At 41.9% G+C, this 22,042-nt stretch overlaps 1 protein-coding gene across 3 annotated transcripts; it reads left to right on the forward strand.

Moving 5' to 3' along the window:
* Positions 1 to 478: 478 nt before the first annotated feature.
* On the forward strand, positions 479 to 17,266 carry GLYCTK (glycerate kinase). Of its 3 annotated transcripts, none has more exons than XM_074198128.1 (5): positions 479 to 571; positions 6,903 to 7,308; positions 7,659 to 7,810; positions 15,143 to 15,318; positions 15,876 to 17,266. In XM_074198128.1, exons 2-5 carry the CDS (start codon positions 6,932 to 6,934, stop codon positions 16,737 to 16,739), a joined length of 1,569 nt encoding a protein of 522 aa, XP_074054229.1. In that variant the 5' UTR covers positions 479 to 571; positions 6,903 to 6,931; the 3' UTR covers positions 16,740 to 17,266. The 3 variants fall into 3 exon arrangements, with proteins under 3 accessions (XP_074054229.1, XP_074054228.1, XP_074054227.1); XM_074198127.1 differs by lacking the exon at positions 479 to 571 and adding an exon at positions 6,238 to 6,334; XM_074198126.1 differs by lacking the exon at positions 479 to 571 and adding an exon at positions 6,300 to 6,412.
* The last annotated feature ends 4,776 nt before the right edge of the window (positions 17,267 to 22,042 follow it).

Below are 22,042 nucleotides of genomic sequence, written 5' to 3' on the forward strand. Positions count from 1 at the left end.
GGGCTGTCTAAGTAATGAGCCGTGGTCGGTCCAGTGATGGGCTCCAAAGAGAATAAAAAGTAGGTGATGGGGAAGAGAGCATCGGCCCTGGAGGTCAGGAGGTTCTGGGTTCAAATCCAGCCTCACAAACTAGCTAAGTGATCTTGGGCGAGTCACTTACCTCCTGGCCTTTTAAAAACCCAGGGGAAAAAAAAAGAGGCAGCACCTAATAAGGGCTGGATGCAGGAGGCCTGGGTGGCTGGGGCTTTCTTCCACTCTCCCCGCACCCACTTCCGCCCCGCCCGAGGCTCCTTCGGGCCGCACTTCCGCCCGGCTTTATCACCCCTTCCGGGTCTGGCCTAGCGCTCATCCAACAGCTCCCACTTCCGCCCAAGGCCGCGGGCTTTTCCCAGACGAGAGTAGAAGAGCGCGCAAGCGGCTCGGGGGGAGAGCCTGGGGCGAGGAGGCCGGCAGCTGGGCCCCTCCAGCCCCTGGGATGTAGCTGAATCTCCTTGTTTACGAAAAAGAGGTAGGCGGGAACTCGACGCGCAACCGCCCAATCAGAGCGCGAAGCTCGGCGAGGTCACCTCCGGTAAGAGAGCGGGTGGGATTGGAGGCGCGTCACTTCCGGAAACCGGAAGCAGACCGGAAGTGGCTTCAACCTTTCCTCGTTGAAGGCCTCCAGATTGAGTTGTGGGCCCGAGGCCCCGCGCAGGCTGAGGGAGGTCGGGATTTTCTAGCTGTTTGCAGACAGGCTCTAGTAATTACAGACTGCAGCCTTAGCCACTCCTAGTTGCCTTGACATTAGTTTCCTACTCTGTAAAACAAGGGGCTTGGGCTAGGTGCCCCCCATCCTCCTTTCACCTCAGCATCTTAACCATCCCAGTGTGGCAGTGACCTGAACCAAGATTGCTATACTCCCTCTGGGCTGCCTTTGGCCGTCAGTTAGGATGAGGAAAACTGGAGAGTTATAACATTTTTGACAGGTTATAGTTAATCAAACATTTAATTCACCCCTAAAAAACTCCTAGATTATTGAATTTCGGTTCTCCCCATCCATCTGCTGCTGCCTGGGCAACGCCAAACCAATATGGAGGTTTCCCTGCCTTTGAGAGAAGAGAAATTCGGGCAGGTGGAGGTGCAGTGTCTGCATTACCTGGGAACAAGCGGCTATTTTATTCTAGGTCTCAGGTTCCTCTTGTGAAATGAGGGAGTTGCATTAGAGGATCTCTGTTATAAATAGCCCCAGAATACTTGGTCCAGAGTGATTAAAATAGTCACAATTTAATTGATACACTTGTCCCTATTCTTCTAACCCCCCCCCCCCCCCCCCATTGAGCAGACCCTAGGTTAAATCAGAACTAGGTGGTGCAGAACTGATTTGGTCTCACTCAGGTTTTGATCAGGTTAAGTCTTTTGTCTTACATACCTGCCCTACAGGTAGACTACCGACATACAGGCAGACTCCAATCTTTGCAATGTAAACTAACACTCTCCCTTCACATTCTTGTGGGACCCAAACACCCCCATATTCCTCACACCTCCCACCCAAAGTTCCCTTTTTTTTGAATGAATCTGTGACTGAGGTTTGCTGAAACCTCAAAAAACTGTTACTGAAACCAGGGCTTAGTCATTGACTGTCTCTAAGACCAGGGGCAAGTCATATATTCCTCTCTGGAATCTCAGTTTCCTTATTTGTAAGGTGGAGATCATAATAAAAGGGGCTAGGGAAATGTGAACTGTTCCAGTTATGAGTTAGTTTGAAAAGTCATGTTATAGATAAGATTACAGATCCATTGACTATGTGAGAAGGGTGATTATTCATTTAACATTTAATGAGCTTGGGAGCAGCTAGGTGGCACAGGGGATAGAACGCCTGCCCTGGAGTCCAGAGTTCCAGAGTTCAGATGTGGCCTTAATAATTACCTAGCTGTGTGGCCTTGGGCAAGCCACTTAACCCCATTTGCCTTGCAAAAACCTAAAAAAACCCCAAAACAAACCAAAAAAAACCCCCTTTTGTTGAGCTTAATGAATTCCAAAGAAAACTTAGAGCAGGAGACCATAAAGCTTGAGTTGTTTTTTTTAATCAGGGGCCTGTGTGACAGTCTATCAAAATCTATGGCCATTTCTCAATATTTTTAAATGCATAAAATAAAAAGTACAGGACTACAAAGAAAGCTAATTAAACTGAAATACAGTTATCAAACACTTTTTTTTTTTAGCTTTTTTGCAAGGCAACCGGGGTTAAGTGGCTTGCCCAAGGCCACACAGCTAGGTAATTATTAAGTGTCTGAGACCGGATTTGAACCCAGGTACTCCTGACTCCAGGGCCGGTGCTTTATCCACTACGCCACCTAGCTGCTCCTATCAAACACTTTTTAAAAAAAAAGATTCCCAGAGCTCAAGTTAAGAGCTCCTGGTTTCAAAGCAGCACATTTTGTTCCAGAGAATACTGAATTTGGATTCAGGAGACGAGTTAATTTTTGGTTTTTAACCCTTATTAGCAGTGTAACCATTAAAAGTTATATTACCTTTCTGGGTCTCAATTTCCTTCTCAGTAAAATGGGAATAATACTGGAAGGAAAGCACCTTGTAAACTTTATGAAAATGTGAGCATTTTAGAAATTGGCTATTATTTCTCAAGGATTGAGACAGTTTTTCAAAGAGGGGTTTTCTTCCCAGAAAAAATATTGGAGCATCCCTTTCCCACTGGCAGGGATAGCCCCAGAATGTAAATATGATCAAGTTGGACTTTCCTCCAAATGTCAATTATGGCTGACAGATCAGATGCTAGAGATGATTGTCAGACTCCATGGCAAATAAATAGCACATGAGAGAACGCAGCCTTCCTTTTAAAACCACCAAACTAAAAACAAAACAAAAAAAAGCTCTCATGCACAAAAAAAAAATCCCAAACAACTAGCTTTAGTGACTGAGAACCAGGGTTGCTTCCCCATTCTAGTATAATAATAGAAAAACACAACAAAGCTTTGTTGTTTTGGGGAACTAGGGTTCTGATTGTGTTCTTGGATGTCTATATCAAAGTAAGAGATGCTTCATACTACATGATTTCTTTGAAAATGAAATTTGATCCTTAACATAAAATCTATGGTACATTACCTCAGTAGGAATGCTTTTCTTTCTCAATTTGGAGCTAATTTGTCTGTTATTTGTTGTTTGGCAGTGTACAATGAAATACCCACCATCTGGCCTAGCTGTACCAGATCTAAAATTATCTTATAAAGAGTCATCAAAGCTGTCTGGTACTGGCTAAGAAATAGAGTGGCAAATAAATGGAATAGATTAGGTACAAAAGAAACTGTAGTAAATGACTGTAGTAATCTACTGTTTGATAAACTCAAAGACTCCAGCAACTAGAATAAGAACTCACTCTTTGATAAAAACTGCTGGAAAAACTGGAAAATAATATGGCAGAAACTAGGTATAGACCAATATCTCACCCCATCATAGCAAGATGGGGTTTAAATGGGTACAGGATTTAGACATAAAAAATGATAACAAATCAGTTTAGGAGAACGAGGATTAGTTTATCTGTCAGATCTATGGAAAGGGGAGCAGTTTCTGACCAAAGGAGAGGTAGAGAACATTATAAAATGGAAAATAATTTTGATTATTAAAAAGTTTTTGTACAAATAAAATCAGTGCAACCAAGATTAAAAGGAATACTGTAATTTGGGAAACAATTTTTACAACTAGTATTTCTAATAAAGGACTCATTTCTAAAATATACAGAGATCAGAGTCAGATTTATAAGAATACAAGTCATTTCTCAATTGATAAATGGTCAAAGGATATGAACAGGCAGTGTCTCAGATGAAGAAATTAAAAATATCTATAGTCATTAAAAAATGCCCTAAATCATTATTGATTAGAGAAATGCAAATTAGATTGAGTTTTTTGGTTTTGTTTTTTGTGAGGCAATGGGGTTAAGTGACTTGCCCAAAATCACACAGCTAATAAGTAAGTATCATATCTGAGGTCACATTTGAACTCAGGTCCTCCTAACTCCAGGGCCCATGCTTTATCCACTGCACCACCTCGTTGCCCCAGAGAAATGGAAATTAAAACAACTCTGAGGTACCACCTCACACCTGTCAAATTAGCCAATATAATAATAAAAGGGAAAATGATCAATGTTGCAGGGGATGTGGAAGAACTGGGGTGCTAATGAATTGTTGGTAAAGTAGTGAACTGAGCTTTTTAGAATGCAATAAAACTGTGCATATCATTTGGTCCAGCAATACAACTATACCAAAGAGATCATGAGAAAAGGCCAAAAATTCACATATGTAAAAATATTTATAGCAGTTCTTTTTGTAATGGCAAAGATATCTGAATGTGATGCAACACTATTGTTCTATAAGAAATCATGAGGGGTAGGACTTCAGAAAAGCCTGGAAAGTCTTGCATGAACTGATGCTGAGTGAAGGGAGCAGAACCAGAAGAACACTGTACATATTATCAGCAACATTGGGAGATGATTGTCTGTGATGGATATGTGCATCTCAGCAGTACAGTAATCAAAGACAATTCTAAAGCACTTGTGATTGGAAAATACCATCCTCATCCAGAGAAGGAACTATGGAGTCTGAATGCAGACCAAAACTTAATATTTTCAGTTTTTAAAATTTGTTTTATGTTTAATGGGTTTTTTCCTTCTCATGGTTTTTCCTCCGTTTTATTCTGATTCTTTTTAATAGCATGATTAATATGGAAATATGTTTAACATAGTTATAAATGTATATGCTGTATTAGAGGGAGGGGAGAGCAAAGGGAGGGAGGGAAAAAAAAGTGAAACTCAAAACTTTACAAAAATGATTGTTAAAAGGGGCAGCGAGGTGGTGCAGTGAATAGAATACTGGCCCTGGAATCAGGAGGACCTGAGTTCAAATACAACCTCAGACACTTATTACTTAGCTGTGTGGCCTTGGGCAAGTCACTTAACCCCATTGCCTTGCCAAAAAAAAAAAAACTAAAAAAAATTTTTAAAAAAGATTGTTAAAAACTAAAAAAAAAGGAAATACTATCATTCCCCCTTTCTCCTGCCTTCCATGCCAGCCCTTACTGCCATTGGCCCACTCTGAAAATAGCTAGTTGGATTTTCCTTACTGAGTTCAACCTCTTCTTCAGTCTTTGAGCCAATCTTGGTTCCTGGTTTCTTTTCACTGTTACCTAGGGTTAGTGACACATTTGATAGGATGGTTAGAGAAGGACCCAAGAAATAATCTCATTCAATTCCCTTATTTTGTAGGGAGAAAAGAGAGTTTGTAATTTGCCCAAGGTCTCATAGGAAGTCATTGTTAGAGCCAGAACTAATAATAAATGTAGCTGACAGTTGATAGGGCTTTAAGGTTTGCAAAGAGCCTTCCCTACAGTATGCCACTTGAATTCTACATGACTTGTACAGTAGGTGCATGAGAAAACCAAGACTTCAAAAGTTCAAGCCTTGACCAGGGTCACCAAGTCAGGCAGCACAGAAAGGAGGTTCGATTTGAAATCCTGAGACCCAGGTTTGAATCTACCTTAGCCACTACCTCTGTGACCTTAAGTAAGTCACTTTAACGTTCATACTTCCTTTTCTTCTTTCCTAAAGTTGAAAGGGGATGGACTAGAATATCCACAAATCTCTTCCAGCTCTAAATCTATCAGTCTCTCTGACCCTATAATTCTTTGATCCTAAGTGTTTGAGTCAGAATTCAAATCCGGCTCTTTCTGACTCCAAGTAAAACACTCAGGACCTCGGACCTTTTGATCACCGGACTGGGGAGGGGGTTTTTCCTCTGAACCACAGTTGGAAGGGAATGGATGTTCTTCCTTCAGCCCATGCAGTTGATTCTGAGCACTAAGGTACTAGTGGGGGATAGAGAGGTTCCTTATGGACCTGGTCCTTGGAGCCTACATCAGATACCTGAGGACTGCCCTAAATACAAGTCCAGTGAATTGTGGTTCTCATCCATCCCACTGGGCATGGTAGGAGGCTGCCTTGGCTTTCCCCTTATTCTCCTCTGCACCTCAGGCTTTATCTTTGCCCAGATTCAACAATGATTTACAGCATAGTGGAACTTGGGGGTGTTGGGACAGCCCCCAAGGGAGCCTCTTGGCAGGGAAGAGTGGTGGAGAGACAGGACAAAATGCTAATGAGGAGGTGAGGTTGGCACTAGGGAGAGGACCATAGACATTTGAGAATGGGGGACTGGGGTCAGGGGGTGTCAGTGTCAGTGTTCCCTTTGTGAATGATTAACTTTCACTGAGGATGACCTTGCTGGAGAATTTGAATAACAGGACCTCTGGACTTTGGGATAGAATCACTTGGGAGCCCAGAAGACCAGAGGGAGTAAGAAGATGGGCCGGGGCTGGGCTTGGGCTCTGCCTGGTGGTGGGGGCTTCTGGTGAAGAGAGGTTCTGCAGCCAGGTGGGCGGTTTGGCAGGGGCTACAAGAGGCTGGGGAGCAGCCCGGAGCAGGGGAACACAGAGAGTGAGGGAACAGTGGAGAGGAGTGGGAAGGGTTTGGATCACAGGTTAGGAATGAGGGCCAGCAGTTGTACAACTGAGGAAAGCCTTCACAGCTTTATAAATTGTCCATTACCATGGCAACCCTGGGAAGCCAGCACTCTTGGAGACCATAGAATCAGAGGGTTTTAGAGCTGGGAGGGAGGGACCTTGGAGACCATCTGGCTCCTGAAGCTGCAGAGAAGAAAATGAAAACCGAGAGTTTAAGTGACCTGTCTAAACTCACATAGAAGTGATAGAGCAAGATTCCAACCCAGGCCTTTTGGTTCTAAATCTCATACTATTTTCACTGTGTTACATTGCCTTCCATTAGCTCTGGAGGTTAGATGAGAGCAGTCCCTCCGAAAAACACATACACGATTCATCTGTTTCTGACATTTTTTTCCTTGCAGGTAATCATGGAGACCAGACACTGCTAGGCATGGCTGCCACCCTCCGAGTCCTCCCTGGCTTTGCTCGCACTCGCCCCTGCCCAGTACTTTGGGGCAGTTCAGTTTCCTGGTCTGCTAGCAACATGGCCCTGGCAAAGCAGGCCTGGCAGCTCTTTGAGAGTGCAGTGGGTGCAGTGATGCCAGGCCCCATGTTACGCCGGACCTTGGCAGTGGATACAGAGACTGGACAGCTGAAGGTTCGGGACAGGAACTTCCAGCTCCATCATAATCTTTACCTAGCAGGCTTTGGCAAAGCTGTGCTGGGCATGGCTGCAGTGGCAGAGGAACTACTGAGTGAACATCTGGTTCAGGGGGTGATCAGCGTGCCCAAGGGCATCCAAGCAGCTATGGAACGGGCTGGTATGAAGTAAGGAGCTGAGGGGAAAGGCTGGGGTGGGGGGTGTGAGGAGAGAGAGAGAATACTGCAGATCTTTGGGTCCCTTCCTCATCTTCTGGCACCTTCAGATTCCAGTATATTCTGTATACCAATATAGGATGAATAAAATATGCTGGTGTGTGTGCTAGGCTTGGTCTTGAGACTGAGTAGGTTGCTTCCCTTTTTCCCCATCATCTGAGCTTGCCTAGTTCACACCTGTTTGAGAAAGAGAACATCTCTGAAATCAGGAGGGGAACCCTCAGACAACCCCATGGTGGCTAGGAAGTTTGGAAAGACTCACAAGCTTCCTCTGCCTTGCACTCACCACTCCCCCTTTTCAGGAATATGCTGCTGAAACCCCACAGCCAAATCCAAGTGTTTGAGGGAGCCAAGGATAACTTGCCTGATAGGGATGCCCTGCAGGCTGCCCTGGCCATCCGGGACTTAGCAGAGGGGCTGACAGCGGATGACCTACTGCTCGTTCTTATCTCAGGTGAGTTCCCTTCCTCCCAGGGTGGGGAGGGGAGGAAAAGTGGGATCCTGAATGATGCCAACCCTTTGCCTCCCTTTTCTACCACCTCCTTTACTTCCCTAAGATTCCTACTCCTTTTCCCCCAGCTTTATGATCTTATTCCTCATATGGGGACTGACTTTTTTTTTATCACTTGCTCCAGCCCCCTTCCATCTCTTCTTCTGTATATCTTGATGAATAAGAGAAATCTCCTGGTTTTAGTCTTGGGAGTAGCTCTTTTCCCTAGAGACAGAGGGATGGATTAGATGACCTTATCTAGAGTGCAGCTTGAGGAGTCTAGCTTGTCTAGCCTTCCCAGCATCTCCACATGAGGGCACCCCTGGTCTGTTCAGTCTTTCTGCCCTGTCTTGTCCTGGCTCCCATCCCCAACTGTGCCCTTTTCTAAGGTCCAGAAATGGAGGCCCAAGTCCCTTGACAACCCAAAAGACATTTCATATCACTCTTGCTCTCCTCTAGATCTAACAGAATTTTGCTGAGCAGTTAACAAGGGCACTGAAGTGGGGACCCAGTCATCTTAACAGTTCTTAAGTCCTCCCTCCTTGAGACCAAAGAGCCCCGCCAACCCCAGTCATCTTATCTCTGTACCTGCTTATTTCACCATTTCCAAATCTAAATTTCTACCTCCCTAAGCTAAAGCAGGTATGAGTCTAGGATTTAGAGTAAGAATGCCCCTGTTTGAGTCCCCACTCAGCTCCTTATAGTCATCTTGTATGACCTTGGAGAGATCTTCTCAATGCCTAGTACCCTAGACAATTCTCTAACACTATACAGAACAGAACTGTTATTTCTCTGCTTTGATAGGGTAGAGTTCCCCATATCAATGAAATAACAGGTCTGGATCAAACAAATGGTTTGGCATTGTGCTAGAGTATACCAGTGACTACCTGCAAGGGGCTTCCAACTTGAAGGATAGAATGTGTAACTAGATAATTGGAAGAGAGAAATGACCAGAACCACTGGGTGGGGGGGAAGACTTTCCATATGTAGCACTTGGCTTAGAGAAGCAGCTGAGGGGGGAGAACATTCCAGGCCTCCCTGAATGTTGATATGGAGGAGGGGGACAGCATGCTGAGCCCTGAGAACAATAAATAGGTCAGTTTGACAGGAATGTTAATTCATAAAGGGGAGTAGTCTGAAGTGTTCTGGAAAGAATGCCTGGAGCCAGATTGTGTGGGGCTTTGAAAGGCAACTAAAGACTTTAAATTATATTCCAGAGACCTCAAGATTCTTGAGCAAAAAATAGCCAAGCTTGTACTTTAGGGATTTTATTTGAAAACCAGGAAAAGGTAGCACCATCAAAGTCAAGGGAGGACTTTCTTTGCAGAGGTGGGGGGGCTGTTGTAATGTTGGGCTTGGCAAATTTTACTGAACAGTTTTCTCTCTCTTTATTCTTTATTATAATGTATGGTTCCCTGTTGGGGGAAACAGAAAGATAAATTGAGAAAGATAGGTGATGAAAAAAAATATGAATAAAAAACATTTTAAAAACCAAGAGAGGTACAAATAACCAGGATGAGGGCTTGGTCAGGAGTGTCAAAAGCTGAAGAGATGTCAAGAAGAATGGAAACTGAAAGAGTCCACAGTAATGGAATGCTAAACCAGATAGCAAGGTACTGAGAGGTGAGTTTAAGTTAGAAAACAGAGGCATTAACAGAGTCAGAATTTTCTGGTCCTTTGGCTATGAAAGGGTGGGGAGAGATGGGGTGATAGTTTGAGGTGCTAAAAGGGAGAGGTAAAGATTTTTGTAAGTATGTGCATGTCTGTACTCAGCAAAGGAGGAGCAAGGAGAGGATGAGGGGGAGAAAAAAAAGGACCATCTCTGCCCATGGACAGAATTGGGTCAAGAATCCAAGTAAAGGGGCTGGTTTGGACAAGAAGAAAGGCACATTCTTCCTTAGACTGGAACAAAAGAGGAGTGAATGCAGGTTGATGAGGAGTTTTAAGGGATGAATTAGAGGAAAAGAGAGAGCCTGGAACAAACAGTGTCTATTTTCTCCATAGACTATTGGTATAGGAAAATTAAGGAGACAAGAAAAATCTTGGAATGGTTGCTGTAAGGAGTCCTAAAGACAGAATTTGAGGAAGGAAAAAAATACTTGGTGTGAAGCCCCAAGACACTAAGATAACAGAGTTGTTTAGTCCCCTTATAGCTGGGTGAAGGTACAAGAATAGGAGTGAAGAAGGTAGATGATGGAGATAATTAGTGACTAGGGATTTGACCCAGTTGATGATCTTGAGGTGGAAAGGGGAAAAAGGAAGAGTGTGTATTTAAATTTAAAGTTACATTTCTTTATAGAGTGAAGATTTACTTAAAGGGAAAAAAATGGGGCCAAAGCTGGAGTGAACTGGAGAGATCAATGAAAGATAGAGTGACAGGGACTTCTGGTGAAGATGCAGACTATGTTTTTCAGGAGGGGAGTATAGGGGGGGAAATGAAAGGATAGGAGACTGATCAAAGAGAAATCCCATGAGTTCTGCCTGTAATGGTTACTGATTTGTCTTCATCCTCTTTTCCTCCTTCCAATTACTGTATATTTCTTTGGTACATATTTTCATTTACTTATTTGTGTATATGTCATTTTCCTCCAGTAGAATGTAAGTCCCTTGAGGACAGGGATGATTTCATTTTTTTCTCCTTTGGGGTCACAGAACCTAGCATAGTATTTGGAACATAATAGGAGCTTAATAAATGATTTTTGAATGGGTAATGACCAAGGGAGATCATCCTTGTGTGGTCAAGGGTGGAATTCGCTGCAGGCTATGAGAGTTGAAATCCATGAAGAAGGAAGCAGAAGTGTTTGAAAGGACATTTAAGTTGTAAAATGAAGCCCAGGAATAGGAGGCAGAGGTTGGGGTGGAGAGGAAGGCTGAGAGCAAATACTGAACTTCTTGAGAAAGTCAGGGAATGGTATTTTTTTAAAAGTATTTTAACTTTGAACTTCTTTAAAACAACACCACCACCTTTCTCTTTTCACTGTCTCTTCACTCACTATTAAATCCCCCTTGAAATAAATGAATATAGTTAAGGAGAAAAATAAATATGAAAATATATACCTCATTTTACAACTCTATTCTGCCCCACCTATGCAAAAAAGTGAGAGGTGTATTCCAGATCAGTCTTATGGGGTCATTCTTTTCTTTTAAAGATTTTATTTATTTTGAGTTTTACAGTTTTCCCCCTAATCTTGCTTCCCTCCCTCCATCCCCCACAGAAGGCAATTTGCCAGTTTACATTGTTTCCATGGTATATATTGAGCCAAATTGAATGTGATGAGAGAGAAATTAAATTCTTAAGGAAGAAACATAAAGTGTTAAGGGATAGCAAGATTACATAATAAGATATCAGTTTTTTTTCCTAAATTAAAGATAATAGTCCTTGGTCTTTGATCAACCTCCACAGTTTTTTCTCTGGATACAGATGGTATTCTCCATCGAAGATAGCCCCAAATTGTCCTGGATTGTTGCACTGATGGAATGAGCAAGTCCATCAAGGTTGATCATCATGTTGCTGTTAGGGTGTACAATGTTTTTCTGGTTCTGCTCATCTCGGTCAGCATTAGTTCATTCAAATCCCTCCAGGATTCCCTGAATTCCCATCCCTCTTGGTTTTTTTTTTTCTTAGAAAGATTTTATTTATTGTGAGTTTTAAAATTTTTATCCCCATTCTTGCTTCCCTCCCCCCACGCCCCACAGAAGGCATTCTGTTGGTCTTTACATTGTTTCCATGGTATGCATTGATCTATGTTGGATGTGATGACAGAGAAATCATATCCTTAAGGAAGAAAAGTATGAGATCGCAAAATTACTTCATAAGATAATGTTTTCTTTTCCTAATTTGAAGGTAAATAATCTTTGGTCTTTGTTCTAAGTCCATAATTCTTTCTTTGGATATAGATGGTATTCTTCATTGCTGACAGCCCAAAATTGTCCCTGGTTGTTGCACTGATGGAATGAGCAAGTCCATCAAGGTTGATCATCACCCCCATATTGCTGTTAGGGTGTACAATGTTTTTCTGGTTCTGCTCATCTCACTCAGCATCAATTCATGCAAATCCTTCCAGGCTTCTGTAAATTCCTATCCCTCCTGGTTTCTAATAGAACAATAGTGTTCCATGGCATATATATGCCACAGTTTGTTAAGCCATTCCCCAATTGAAGGACATTTACTTGATTTCCAATTCTTTGCCACCACAAACAGTGTTGCTATGAATATTTTTGTACAGGTGATGTTTTTACCCTTTTTCACCATCTCTTCAGGGTATAGACCCAGTAGTGGTATTGCTGGATCAAAGGGTATGCACATTTTTGTTGCCCTTTGGGCATAATTCCAAATTGCTGTCCAGAAAGGTTGGATGAATTCACAGCTCCATCAACAATGTATTAGTGTCCCAGATTTTCCATATCCCTTCCAACACTGATCATTGTTATGGGGTCATTTCTAATCATTGTTTAGTCCCCTATGATAAGTCAGTGTACTTAACCAAGTTGTTTAATTTTTCTGTTTTTATAATATTATTGTCATTGTGTAAATTGTTCCTCTGGTTCTTCTTAACTTTATCTATGTCAGTCTTTATGTTTTCCCAGGTTTCTTTGAATTCTTTATATTTGTTATTATTTTGGGGGTAACCAGATAAGTATAGGAATTTGGGGGCCACTGAAAAACAAATGAATTCATATACTTTCTCTTGGATATTAAAACTGCTCCGGATTTTATTATGAAATATTAGCAAAGTAAACAGGCCCCAAAAAAATCTTTTCCTTTGAGGAAAAGGGTCAGCAAGCATCTAAGACAGAATGAATAACAAAAGGCTAGGCACAGAGGCCTGGTAGACAGAGACAGCAAGAGGGAAATAAAGAAATATGGTCAGAGACAGCTGACTAGGCCAGAGAGGGCCGGCCTCAAGCGTAGGTCTGGTTCAGGTTTTATAGCCTTGCCCCCCTTATCTGGGCACTGAGGGCAAAAGGAGAAATCCTTCCCCCTTTATGTGACTGGAACCAGGTAGAGGATTGAAGACTGGGGGGTTGGAAATGAAGAGACTGTATACAAATTTTACATTAAACCATGAAACAATAGGAGTCAATTTACATCTCAAGAGCAAAGGACTTTCCACACCCTTAACAAGATTCCCAGATTTTAACAGCAATAAAAGATTATAGATTTTGTTTCTATTACATTCATAATTCTCTACATCAATATTATATTCCAATGCCATAATTTATACAATTGGTCTCTAATCAGTGGGTATACCTGTTACTTCCAGTTCTTTCTTTCTACAAAAAGTGTGACCATAAAGATTTTTGTATATATTACTGTCTTTGACCTTGGAGTATATGTTTCATAGTAGAATTGATATGTCAAAAGTATATATATATATATATATATATATATATATATATATATATATATATATATATACAGTTTAATGATTTCTTTTGCGTGTATGTAATTTCAAGTTGTTTTCCAGAAGTTGGACCAATTCTTAACTCCACCAATCATACATTATTTGCATTTTCTTATTATTAGTGATTTGGAATATTCTTTTATATGCCTGTTATAGCTTACAATTCTACTTTTAAAAATTGCCTATTTGTATCCTTTGATTGATTGTCCATTAGTGAATGACTCTTATTCTTAAATATTTGTATCAGTTACCTGTATATCTTGACTATCAGGTCTTTATAGAAATACTTGTTGCTGAGGATTGGAGAATGGCCTATCAGGGTTAGCTAGGTGGTACAGTGGATAGAGAACCAGCCCTAGAGTCAGGAGGACCTGAGTTCAAATCTGGCCTCAGACACTTAATAATTACCTAGCTGTGTGACCCTGGGGAAGACACCTAACCCCATTGCCTTAAATAAATTTTTAAAAAATTAAAAAAAAGGGGGAATGACCTGTCCAAGAAAGGAGATAATTGTAAACTCACGTCTTCAAATGTCTTTTCACAAATTCATAACATAAAGGCATCAAATGAGATGAACAGGAACATAAGGAGGCAGATTCCCGAGCATCACTAAGACTTGGTGGGATGTGACATTTGGTGGAGAAGAGAGGGGGGAGGAAGAATACTTTAGACAAAAAGGTGGGACAGAGCATGCAAATCAGAACTGCATTGTTTACTGGGAAATTATTCATCCAGAACCAAAGGGGCCTAGGAGAAAGTATTTTAACAAAAATGAATGGAGGGAGAATTAGAAGCTTCCATTTTATATTACAGATCACCTGGACAGAAAGAAAACAGATGAGTTTAGGAAACAACCTATGAGACCATAGATGTAGAGCTGGAAAGAACCAAGTCAAACTTCTTCATTTTACAGATGAGACACCTGAGGCACTAACAGCTTGATACAAAAATGTGAAGTCTTCCTTGAATTCAATCATTTAGATTTGTGCTGAACATTTCTGTCCTCTCTTTTTCTGCCCAAAACAGACCATCTAGTAATTTCTTGACTTGCCTAATGAAATCAGCAGTCTAGGGGAAAAAAGCCCCCCAAAGAAACAGACAATAAAAAAGGTATGCAAAACATTATTTGACAGAAGATCTCATCTTGAAGAGTTGGATGAGAACAGAAAGTGGTGTCAAAATGTTCTTTCATTTACCAGGGAAAAGGGGCGGCTAGGTGGCGCAGTGGATAAAGCACCGGCCCTGTAGTCAGGAGTACCTGGTTTCAAATCTGGTCTCAGACACTTAATAATTACCTAGCTGTGTGGCCTTGGGCAAGCCACTTAACCCCATTTGCCTTCCAAAAACCTAAAAAAAAACCAAAACATTTACCAGGGAAAGAGTGCAATTGAGTTGGGTATCAAAGTCAGTACAAACCTGATGATTGGTTGCCAGGGGCTTGATTGAGCTCAATATCGAGACAAATTCCTTTGTTTCCTCAAAGATCTCAGTGGAGGGAGTGTAGTTCAAAGACCCCCATCTCAGGAACTGGTACTTGGTTCTTGGTGGGGTTTGTTTCTGGCCTTGAGAGGCGCAGTCTGAATCTTCAACAGTTTTGGGGGACCAAGGCATTATTGCTCTCTCCTGTGGTTTGATTAAGCATGGAGAAGAGAAAGGAGAAATCTATTTCCTGGTAATTCCTGGAAAAATCTGCACTGTTGTTCAGTTCCTCCTAGTCAGAGGATCGCTCTCCTAACCTAAACACTATTGGGATTTCTCTTCCCAACAGTCAAGCAATATCGACTTCAGTGGTGGGGATGGTGGTGGTTATAAGAAGGGGAAAGGTCTCCCTTTTCTGATTTCCCTCCTGTACCTTTTTCCCTGCCTACTCTGACCTGACTTCCCATTGCAGGCGGAGGCTCAGCCCTGCTTCCAGCCCCAATCCCCCCGGTGACCCTGGAGGAGAAGCAGCTGCTCACCAAGCTCTTGGCAGCTCACGGTGCCACAATTCATGAGCTCAATACCATCCGCAAGGCCTTGTCCCAACTCAAGGGTGGGGGCCTGGCCAGGGCTGCTTACCCTGCCCAGGTGAGTGATCATCCACCCTAGATCAGAAGATCTCAGAGGGCCTCCTGGGGCAGATGCAGTGGGGGTATGGAAGAAGGTGACATTGATCCCTTTCTCAGGGACCTTGCAGCCAGTAGGAGAGACAGGACATAAACATATTGTTTACAAACTGGCCTACAAAATTCATTGCTAAATTATATCATACTGCATAGTATACAAGTGTGTCAAGGAGATGAAGAGTAAAAGAGAGATTAGAAAACTTAATGGGGGAAAGGAGGAGAAAGATAAGGGCAGGTGACCCTCCCTGAACCAGGGAGGAAGTAAGGATTGTGTGTAGGGAGACAGGAGGTGGCCTTGGTGTGCATTCAGATTCCATCCTAGTCCAGGGACAAGAGATATTGGGGTAGTCTGAGACTTGATTTGGCGGCATACCACATGAAGTTGTTTGAATTTACCAAAATGTGCCTGGGAGCAAGATACTTCCTCAGATTCGGTGCCATTCATCACAGTTCCTCCCCAGTTTATGTTAGCTGAGATCTCTTCTCCTTCCATGCTTCCTCTGGTTCCTTTTCTCCCAGGTGGTGAGCCTGATCCTATCAGACGTTGTGGGGGACCCTGTGGATGTGATTGCTAGTGGTCCCACAGTAGCAAATGAACACAATGTTCAGGATTGCCTGCATATCCTCAGCCGGTACGACCTGCGTGCAGCCTTGCCCCGCTCTGTGAAGACAGTGCTGTCCCGGGCTGACTCAGATCCACGTGGTCCTCCTGCCTGTGGCCATGTCCTCAATGTGGTGATTGGCTCCAATTCATTGGCTCTGGCTGAGGCCCAGCGTCGAGCCCAGGCCTTGGGTTACCAGGCTCTGATTCTAAGCACAGTGGTGCAAGGGGAGGTGGGTCGCCTGGCACGATTTTATGGGCTGCTTGCTCAGGCAGCTGGTGTTCGCCTCTCCTCTCAGGCGATGAAGATCACAAAGGAGGAAGATGAGCTTTGGGATCTGGTAGAAGAGCTACAACTCTCAGACCTGAAGTTGGAGGAAGTCCTGGAGGCTGTGGAGGGGGCCAAGGGCCCTGTCTGCCTTCTGGCTGGAGGAGAGTCCACAGTGAAAGTCCAGGGTTCAGGCAAGGGTGGCCGAAACCAAGAGCTAGCACTTAGGGTGGGGGTAGAAATGAGTGGGTCCACCACACGTGACTGGGAGGCTCTGTTCCTGAGTGGTGGAACTGATGGGCAGGATGGTCCCACAGAGGCAGCAGGGGCCTGGGTCACCCCAGCTATTGCCAATGAGGCAGCAGCAGAGGGTCTGGATGTAGCAGCTTTTTTGGCCAACAATGATTCAAATACCTTCTTCCGACGTCTGCAGGGTGGTGTTCATCTCCTTTGTACTGGGTTAACTGGTACCAATGTCATGGATGTTCACCTGCTGCTCCTCCGGCCCTGCTGAGAGGGACTGGGACTAGTAGAGGTCTTTTCATTTTCTCAGATCCTAGGAGAAGTTTAGTAAGCCCTTAAGTCTAGGGCTGGAAGACAGGGCAGGGCCCCTAGGGGAGTCCGGTCCCCAGTCTTTTGTTCCTTATGTGGAATTCAATGGGCCACTCTTGGTTTTGAAATTGTGGTCCCGGAGGAGAATACTAAGGAACAGTGCTCAGATCCATTCCTGACTTGTTAGGTCTTTATTTCAGACTGCTTCCCTTGTGGGTCACTCCTCTGTCTCAAGGCATTGCCCACCCCACAGCCCAGTTCTCTCTATCCCAAAGTACAATCTGTTGGTTCTCCTGGGAGAGGTATCAATTGTGGGAACAGGACCTTCCAACAAGTCACCACTCCCTTACTGTCTTCTCATAACCTTGTTCTTTTGGGCTGTTCTTCCTACTAGCCTACTATTACCCACAGGGGTTGATGATGGAAAAAATGTGACTTAGAGTGTTTGGGAAAGGGTATGAAAATAAAAAGAATTAATTCATTGTCTAATTATGATTTTTTTTTCTTGGTTTTGCTTCTGAGTAGGACTTGGAGCCAAACCTCTTAGACCACCCTAACCTGAGGGACTAGATGTTACTGACCTTCTACCAATCAGAACAAGGCTACAGATATTTGAACACCCAGTTAGACTCCAGGATAATAACAGGGATTCACACATGAGTTAACACAATGTATTCTCTATAAAATGCACGAGGTCCCCACTCCTTTCTCTTCTCCCCCCTCCTCCAGTGGCCAGACTTTAAATTTTTTTCCACTTACATATAAAGATAGTTTTCAATATTCATTTTTTTTGTTGTTTTTGCAAGTCAATGGGGTTAAGCAACTTGCCCAAGGTCTCACAGCTTGGTAATTAAAAATCTGAGGTCGAATTTGAAATCAGGTCCTCCTGACTCCAGGTCTGATGCTCTATCCACTGTGCCACCTGGTTGACCCTCAATATTCATTTTTGGTAAGATTTTTGAGTTCTACATTTTTCTTTCTCTCTGCCTTCCCCCCCTCCCCATGACAGTAAATAGTCTTAATGAAGTTTGAAAATGTTTTGGAGTGTGGTCTAGTTTTGGGTTTGAATATGTGATGAATTCATAAAAGGATCAACTTTGACCCAGAAGTATTTAGGGACCAAAAAAAAGTTTGAGTATTATTGTAGTTAGCAGAAGAGAAGGAAAATAGGGATTAGCAGTAGCAGCCACTGTCATCTAGGATTAAAAAGTATAAAGGGGTATAGGAGCATGAGAGTTTTTTAGGGGGGATCATGCCCTCCAAGAGTAGACTGGCTTTCCAAAAGAATACCATACCTCAACTGAGGAGAGGAGGGTGAACATTTAAAGGGGCAGGAATATAAAATAATTAGGAATATGTAGATGTAGGATGAAGTTCAAAGTGCAAAGATGAAATAATGACATGATTTCCTTTCAAGCTGGGGCAAGGATCCATTGTTTTGTGGGTAGAGCTTTGTCTTGTGCTAGGGGGCAGAAATTTTACTAGACCTTGCCAGGGGTTCAGTACTTTAAAGTTCATTGACCTCATCTTGATAGCTTGGACTGGATGATGGGATGAGGACAGGGGTGTATAGATGGCATAATGGCCCTGAACAATAGGATGTAGATCAGTGTTAAATGTAAGGTCTGCTCAGAACAGATTAATTTTAGAACATATTTCTCCATTCAGTATTTCCTCTATTACAATCTGATATAGTTTATACATGAACAATCAAGTTAAACATGTTTCCATAATAGTCACGTGAAAAAAGAATCAAATAAAAAAAGAAAAAACTGAGAAAGAAAAACAACAAATTTTGAAAAGTAAAAACAGTATTCTTGGTCTGTATTCGTAATTCTTTTATCTGGTTTTGGATATCGTTTTCTATCACAAGTCTTTTAGAATTGTCTTTGATTGCTGAGAAGAGTTATCATAGTTGATCACACAATGTTGCTGTTACTACGTACAATGATTTGGTTTTGCTCACTTCACTCAGCATCAGCTCATGCAAGTCTTTCTGTGGCTGCTTGTGTTGGATTATTACCTGTGAAGAATCACACTTTGAGATCCAGGAATGCAAGTGTAAAAGAAAATAGAGATTTATTAAAAGAAGTTACAACACAAAAGAAAGTAATTAAAAAAAGTTAAGAAGAGTTTAAAGAAAAAGGTCACATGGACTGCTATTTGAATTTGGTAGAACTGCTGCCAAGGGTTAACAGGAGTCTGGAAGGTAATAGAGATGGAGCCCTCTCCCCACATCTCCTTAAATTCTCCCTCAAGGTCCATGGCGGGGGTGATCTGGGAGTGGCCCAAGTCCCTCATTGGAGATTTTGCCTTTTGGGGAGGGGGTTTCTTATGAGTGGTCTTAGATATGTTTTCAGGGCCTGTCCTGGTCTAAATTAGAAGATAAAGGAAGAAGGAAGATTCTTTTAACAATACAAACAAAAGATTTACAAAATTTGTCTCCAGTTGATCTCAACACTCCCTAAGCCTGCATCATTTCCAGGCTTTTCTGAAGTCCCACTTGTCATGATTTCTTAGAGAACAATAATATTCACACATTCATATACCACAATTGGTAGATATTCCCTCAATTTCCAATTCTTTGCCACCTCAAAGAGAACTGCTATAAATACTTGTACTTGTGGATCCTTTTCCCTTTTATATGATCTCTTTGAGATATAGACTTAGGAGCAATATTGCTGGATCAAAGGGTATCCACAATTTGGACATACCCTTTGGACGTAGTTACAAATTGTTCTCCAGAATGGTTGAGTCAGTTCACAACTCCACCAACAATGCATCAGTGTCCCAGTTTTCCCACATCCTCTCCAACATTAATCATTTTCCTTTTAAGTCATATTGGCCAATATGATAGGTGTGAGGTGATACCTTAGAGTTGCTTAAATTTGTATTTCTCTAATCAATGATTTAGAGCATTTTTTAATATGACTGTAGATCGTTTTAATTTCTTTATCTGAAAACTGCTTGTTCATGTTCTTTGACTGTTTATCAACTGGGGAATGATTTATATTTTTATAAATTTTGGGAATATATAGTTTATATAGTTTAGAAATGAATCCTTTATCAGAAAGTTTTTTGGGATTTTAAGGGAGAAGTTAGGGTATTTGAATCTCAGTGCCCTTTTTTGATGAATAGCATTTGGGTCCAACTTCCAGTATCTTTATCTGAATAACAAAATAAGCGGATGGGAGTGCCAATCTCCTCCTGTAGTAACATAACTTTTAGTGTGCAAATTCCAGGTAGCCCAACAATAGGAGCTATTTATCTAGATAACAATGGGATGGGAATCAGACAGGCACAGGATATGCAAGACAATACAGAAGGAAATAACATTTGGCATAACATTTTTTCTGTCTTAGTGATTTCCTTTATGACATTTGTATGTACTTAAAACAGACACAAATGTGTAGGTTACAAATGTTTTCTTAAGTATACAGGCATATATGTGTATGTGGGCATATATATGTGTGCATGTCTATATTCACACATACATTTATTTTTGAATTTTACAATTATTCATGCGTATATTACTAAATTCACTTTAGTCTATGGATCCAGCTTTATAGTCATCCCCAAATTCTTGGAGGCTGAGTGGCCTTAGTCTATGACTTTGTTTTCCCTTAGCCACCTCACTCCTCCACGGTGGCACCCTTTGACACTATTACAGGATGAACATTCAATAGGATTCATTAATCATTCTATAAGTACCAATTATAGGTCATTTAAATATTCATCATTGCTAGGTTCTTAGTCTCTTCCTCTCTTAATTCTCTGCATGCTACTAATCACTAACCACTCTCTCTGTCCCGATTCTCAGCTCCCTTCCCTGTTGCAGTTATTTTTCAGTTCTGTCATCCTTCCTGGCTACAGGAAACTGCCTTTGATATATTTGCTGTCCTGGGGGCATGAGGGAGGGTGGGTGGTAAGTGGGATTAACAGGAGGGTATTGGTAGTCCCTGCTGCATGGCAAAGATTCATAACTTTTAGAACAGGAAAGGACATATCTAAATTAGAATGACCAAATGTTCTATTGCCTAGTAGTTAAATTGGGGTGAGGGAAGATTCTCAGTCCCAATCCCCCCTGTTCTGTTCTGTTAATATGCTTTGGTCGTATCGTTATTCTTAGTGGAAATGGCGTCTTCCTTTCTCTTCCTGAATTCAGTTCAAGTCCTACTTTCTCTAGGAAACATCCTTAGATTCTTCTGCCACATATGGAGTTTTCCTTCTGGAGAACTTTTCAGTACTTACTGTTTGTATAGTTTGCAATAATCATGGAATTGTTTATGTGTATACTAAATTATATGTGTGTGTGTATATTATATAAATGTGTTTTACATATGTGTATATATATGAATGTATGTATGTTTTAACCTTATATTTTTATAACAAGTAGCTGAAAATTCACCTATTTCAGAAAGCTTTCTTTTGATGATATCAGAGATCAGAGGGTGGATGAGGTCCAATCAAAGATACCCAAGTACCTCCTGGCAATCAAGTCAATTAGTGTTTGAAAAGGGCACTTAGACATGGAAACATGTGAAGACTAACAGATTGCCTTGTGGAGGGGTAGGGGGAAGGAAGCAAGATTAGGGGGAAAATTGTAAAATTCAAAAATAAATTAAAAAAAATATATATATATATGAAAGGGTGTTTAGAAACACTCCTTTAATAAGCTTACCCTTTAATTGCATGAATTACCCCCCCCCCATTTCTTTTGCCTAGAAGACCTTTAAAGTCTCCTTTGTTGGCATGTAACCCTGCCTCCTGCCTTACCCCAACTTCTCCTGGATTCCCTCTGCCTCTTCTGAATCTCCCCCCCCCATCCTACCCTGGGGGACCAACCATACCCTTCTTTGATGGGACAAGCCAGAAGTGAGTTTCTGATCATACCTACCAGTGAGCAAAGCTTGTTAAGGATGAAAGCATTTCCCACACGCTAGGGGAAGTCCTCACCTTAGAGAAATATCAATAAATATGTTATCTAACTTAATTCTGTTTTGTTCTTCTGATTAGGACAAACTCTGGGGAAATTAACACATATTTATTCCAACAAGCCAAATCCTCCATATTTTGGGGGAGGATTCTCCATGCTCAATTCTCAATATTTATGTGTTACCATATTTCATGCTTTGTAGTTTATACCAAGGTTTGTCCATGAAACCCCTTTCTTTCTTCCACCTCTATTCCTGAGAGACATCAACATCTTCATTTATTGAGCTTAAAGGTGGGTCAACATTGTGACTGAGGCAACTCTGGCATTAG

Source organism: Macrotis lagotis, chromosome 8, assembly GCF_037893015.1.
Source record: "Macrotis lagotis isolate mMagLag1 chromosome 8, bilby.v1.9.chrom.fasta, whole genome shotgun sequence".
Taxonomy (NCBI): Eukaryota; Metazoa; Chordata; class Mammalia; order Peramelemorphia; family Peramelidae; genus Macrotis; species Macrotis lagotis.

Coding starts and splice junctions, on each gene's coding strand:
- GLYCTK (XM_074198128.1), top strand. CDS start 6,932: ATGGCTGCCACCCTCCGAGTCCTCCCTGGCTTTGCTCGCACTCGCCCC. Junction 7,811..15,142: donor ACTGCTCGTTCTTATCTCAG/GTGAGTTCCCTT, acceptor TTCCCATTGCAG/GCGGAGGCTCAGCCCTGCTT. Junction 15,319..15,875: donor GGGCTGCTTACCCTGCCCAG/GTGAGTGATCAT, acceptor CTTTTCTCCCAG/GTGGTGAGCCTGATCCTATC.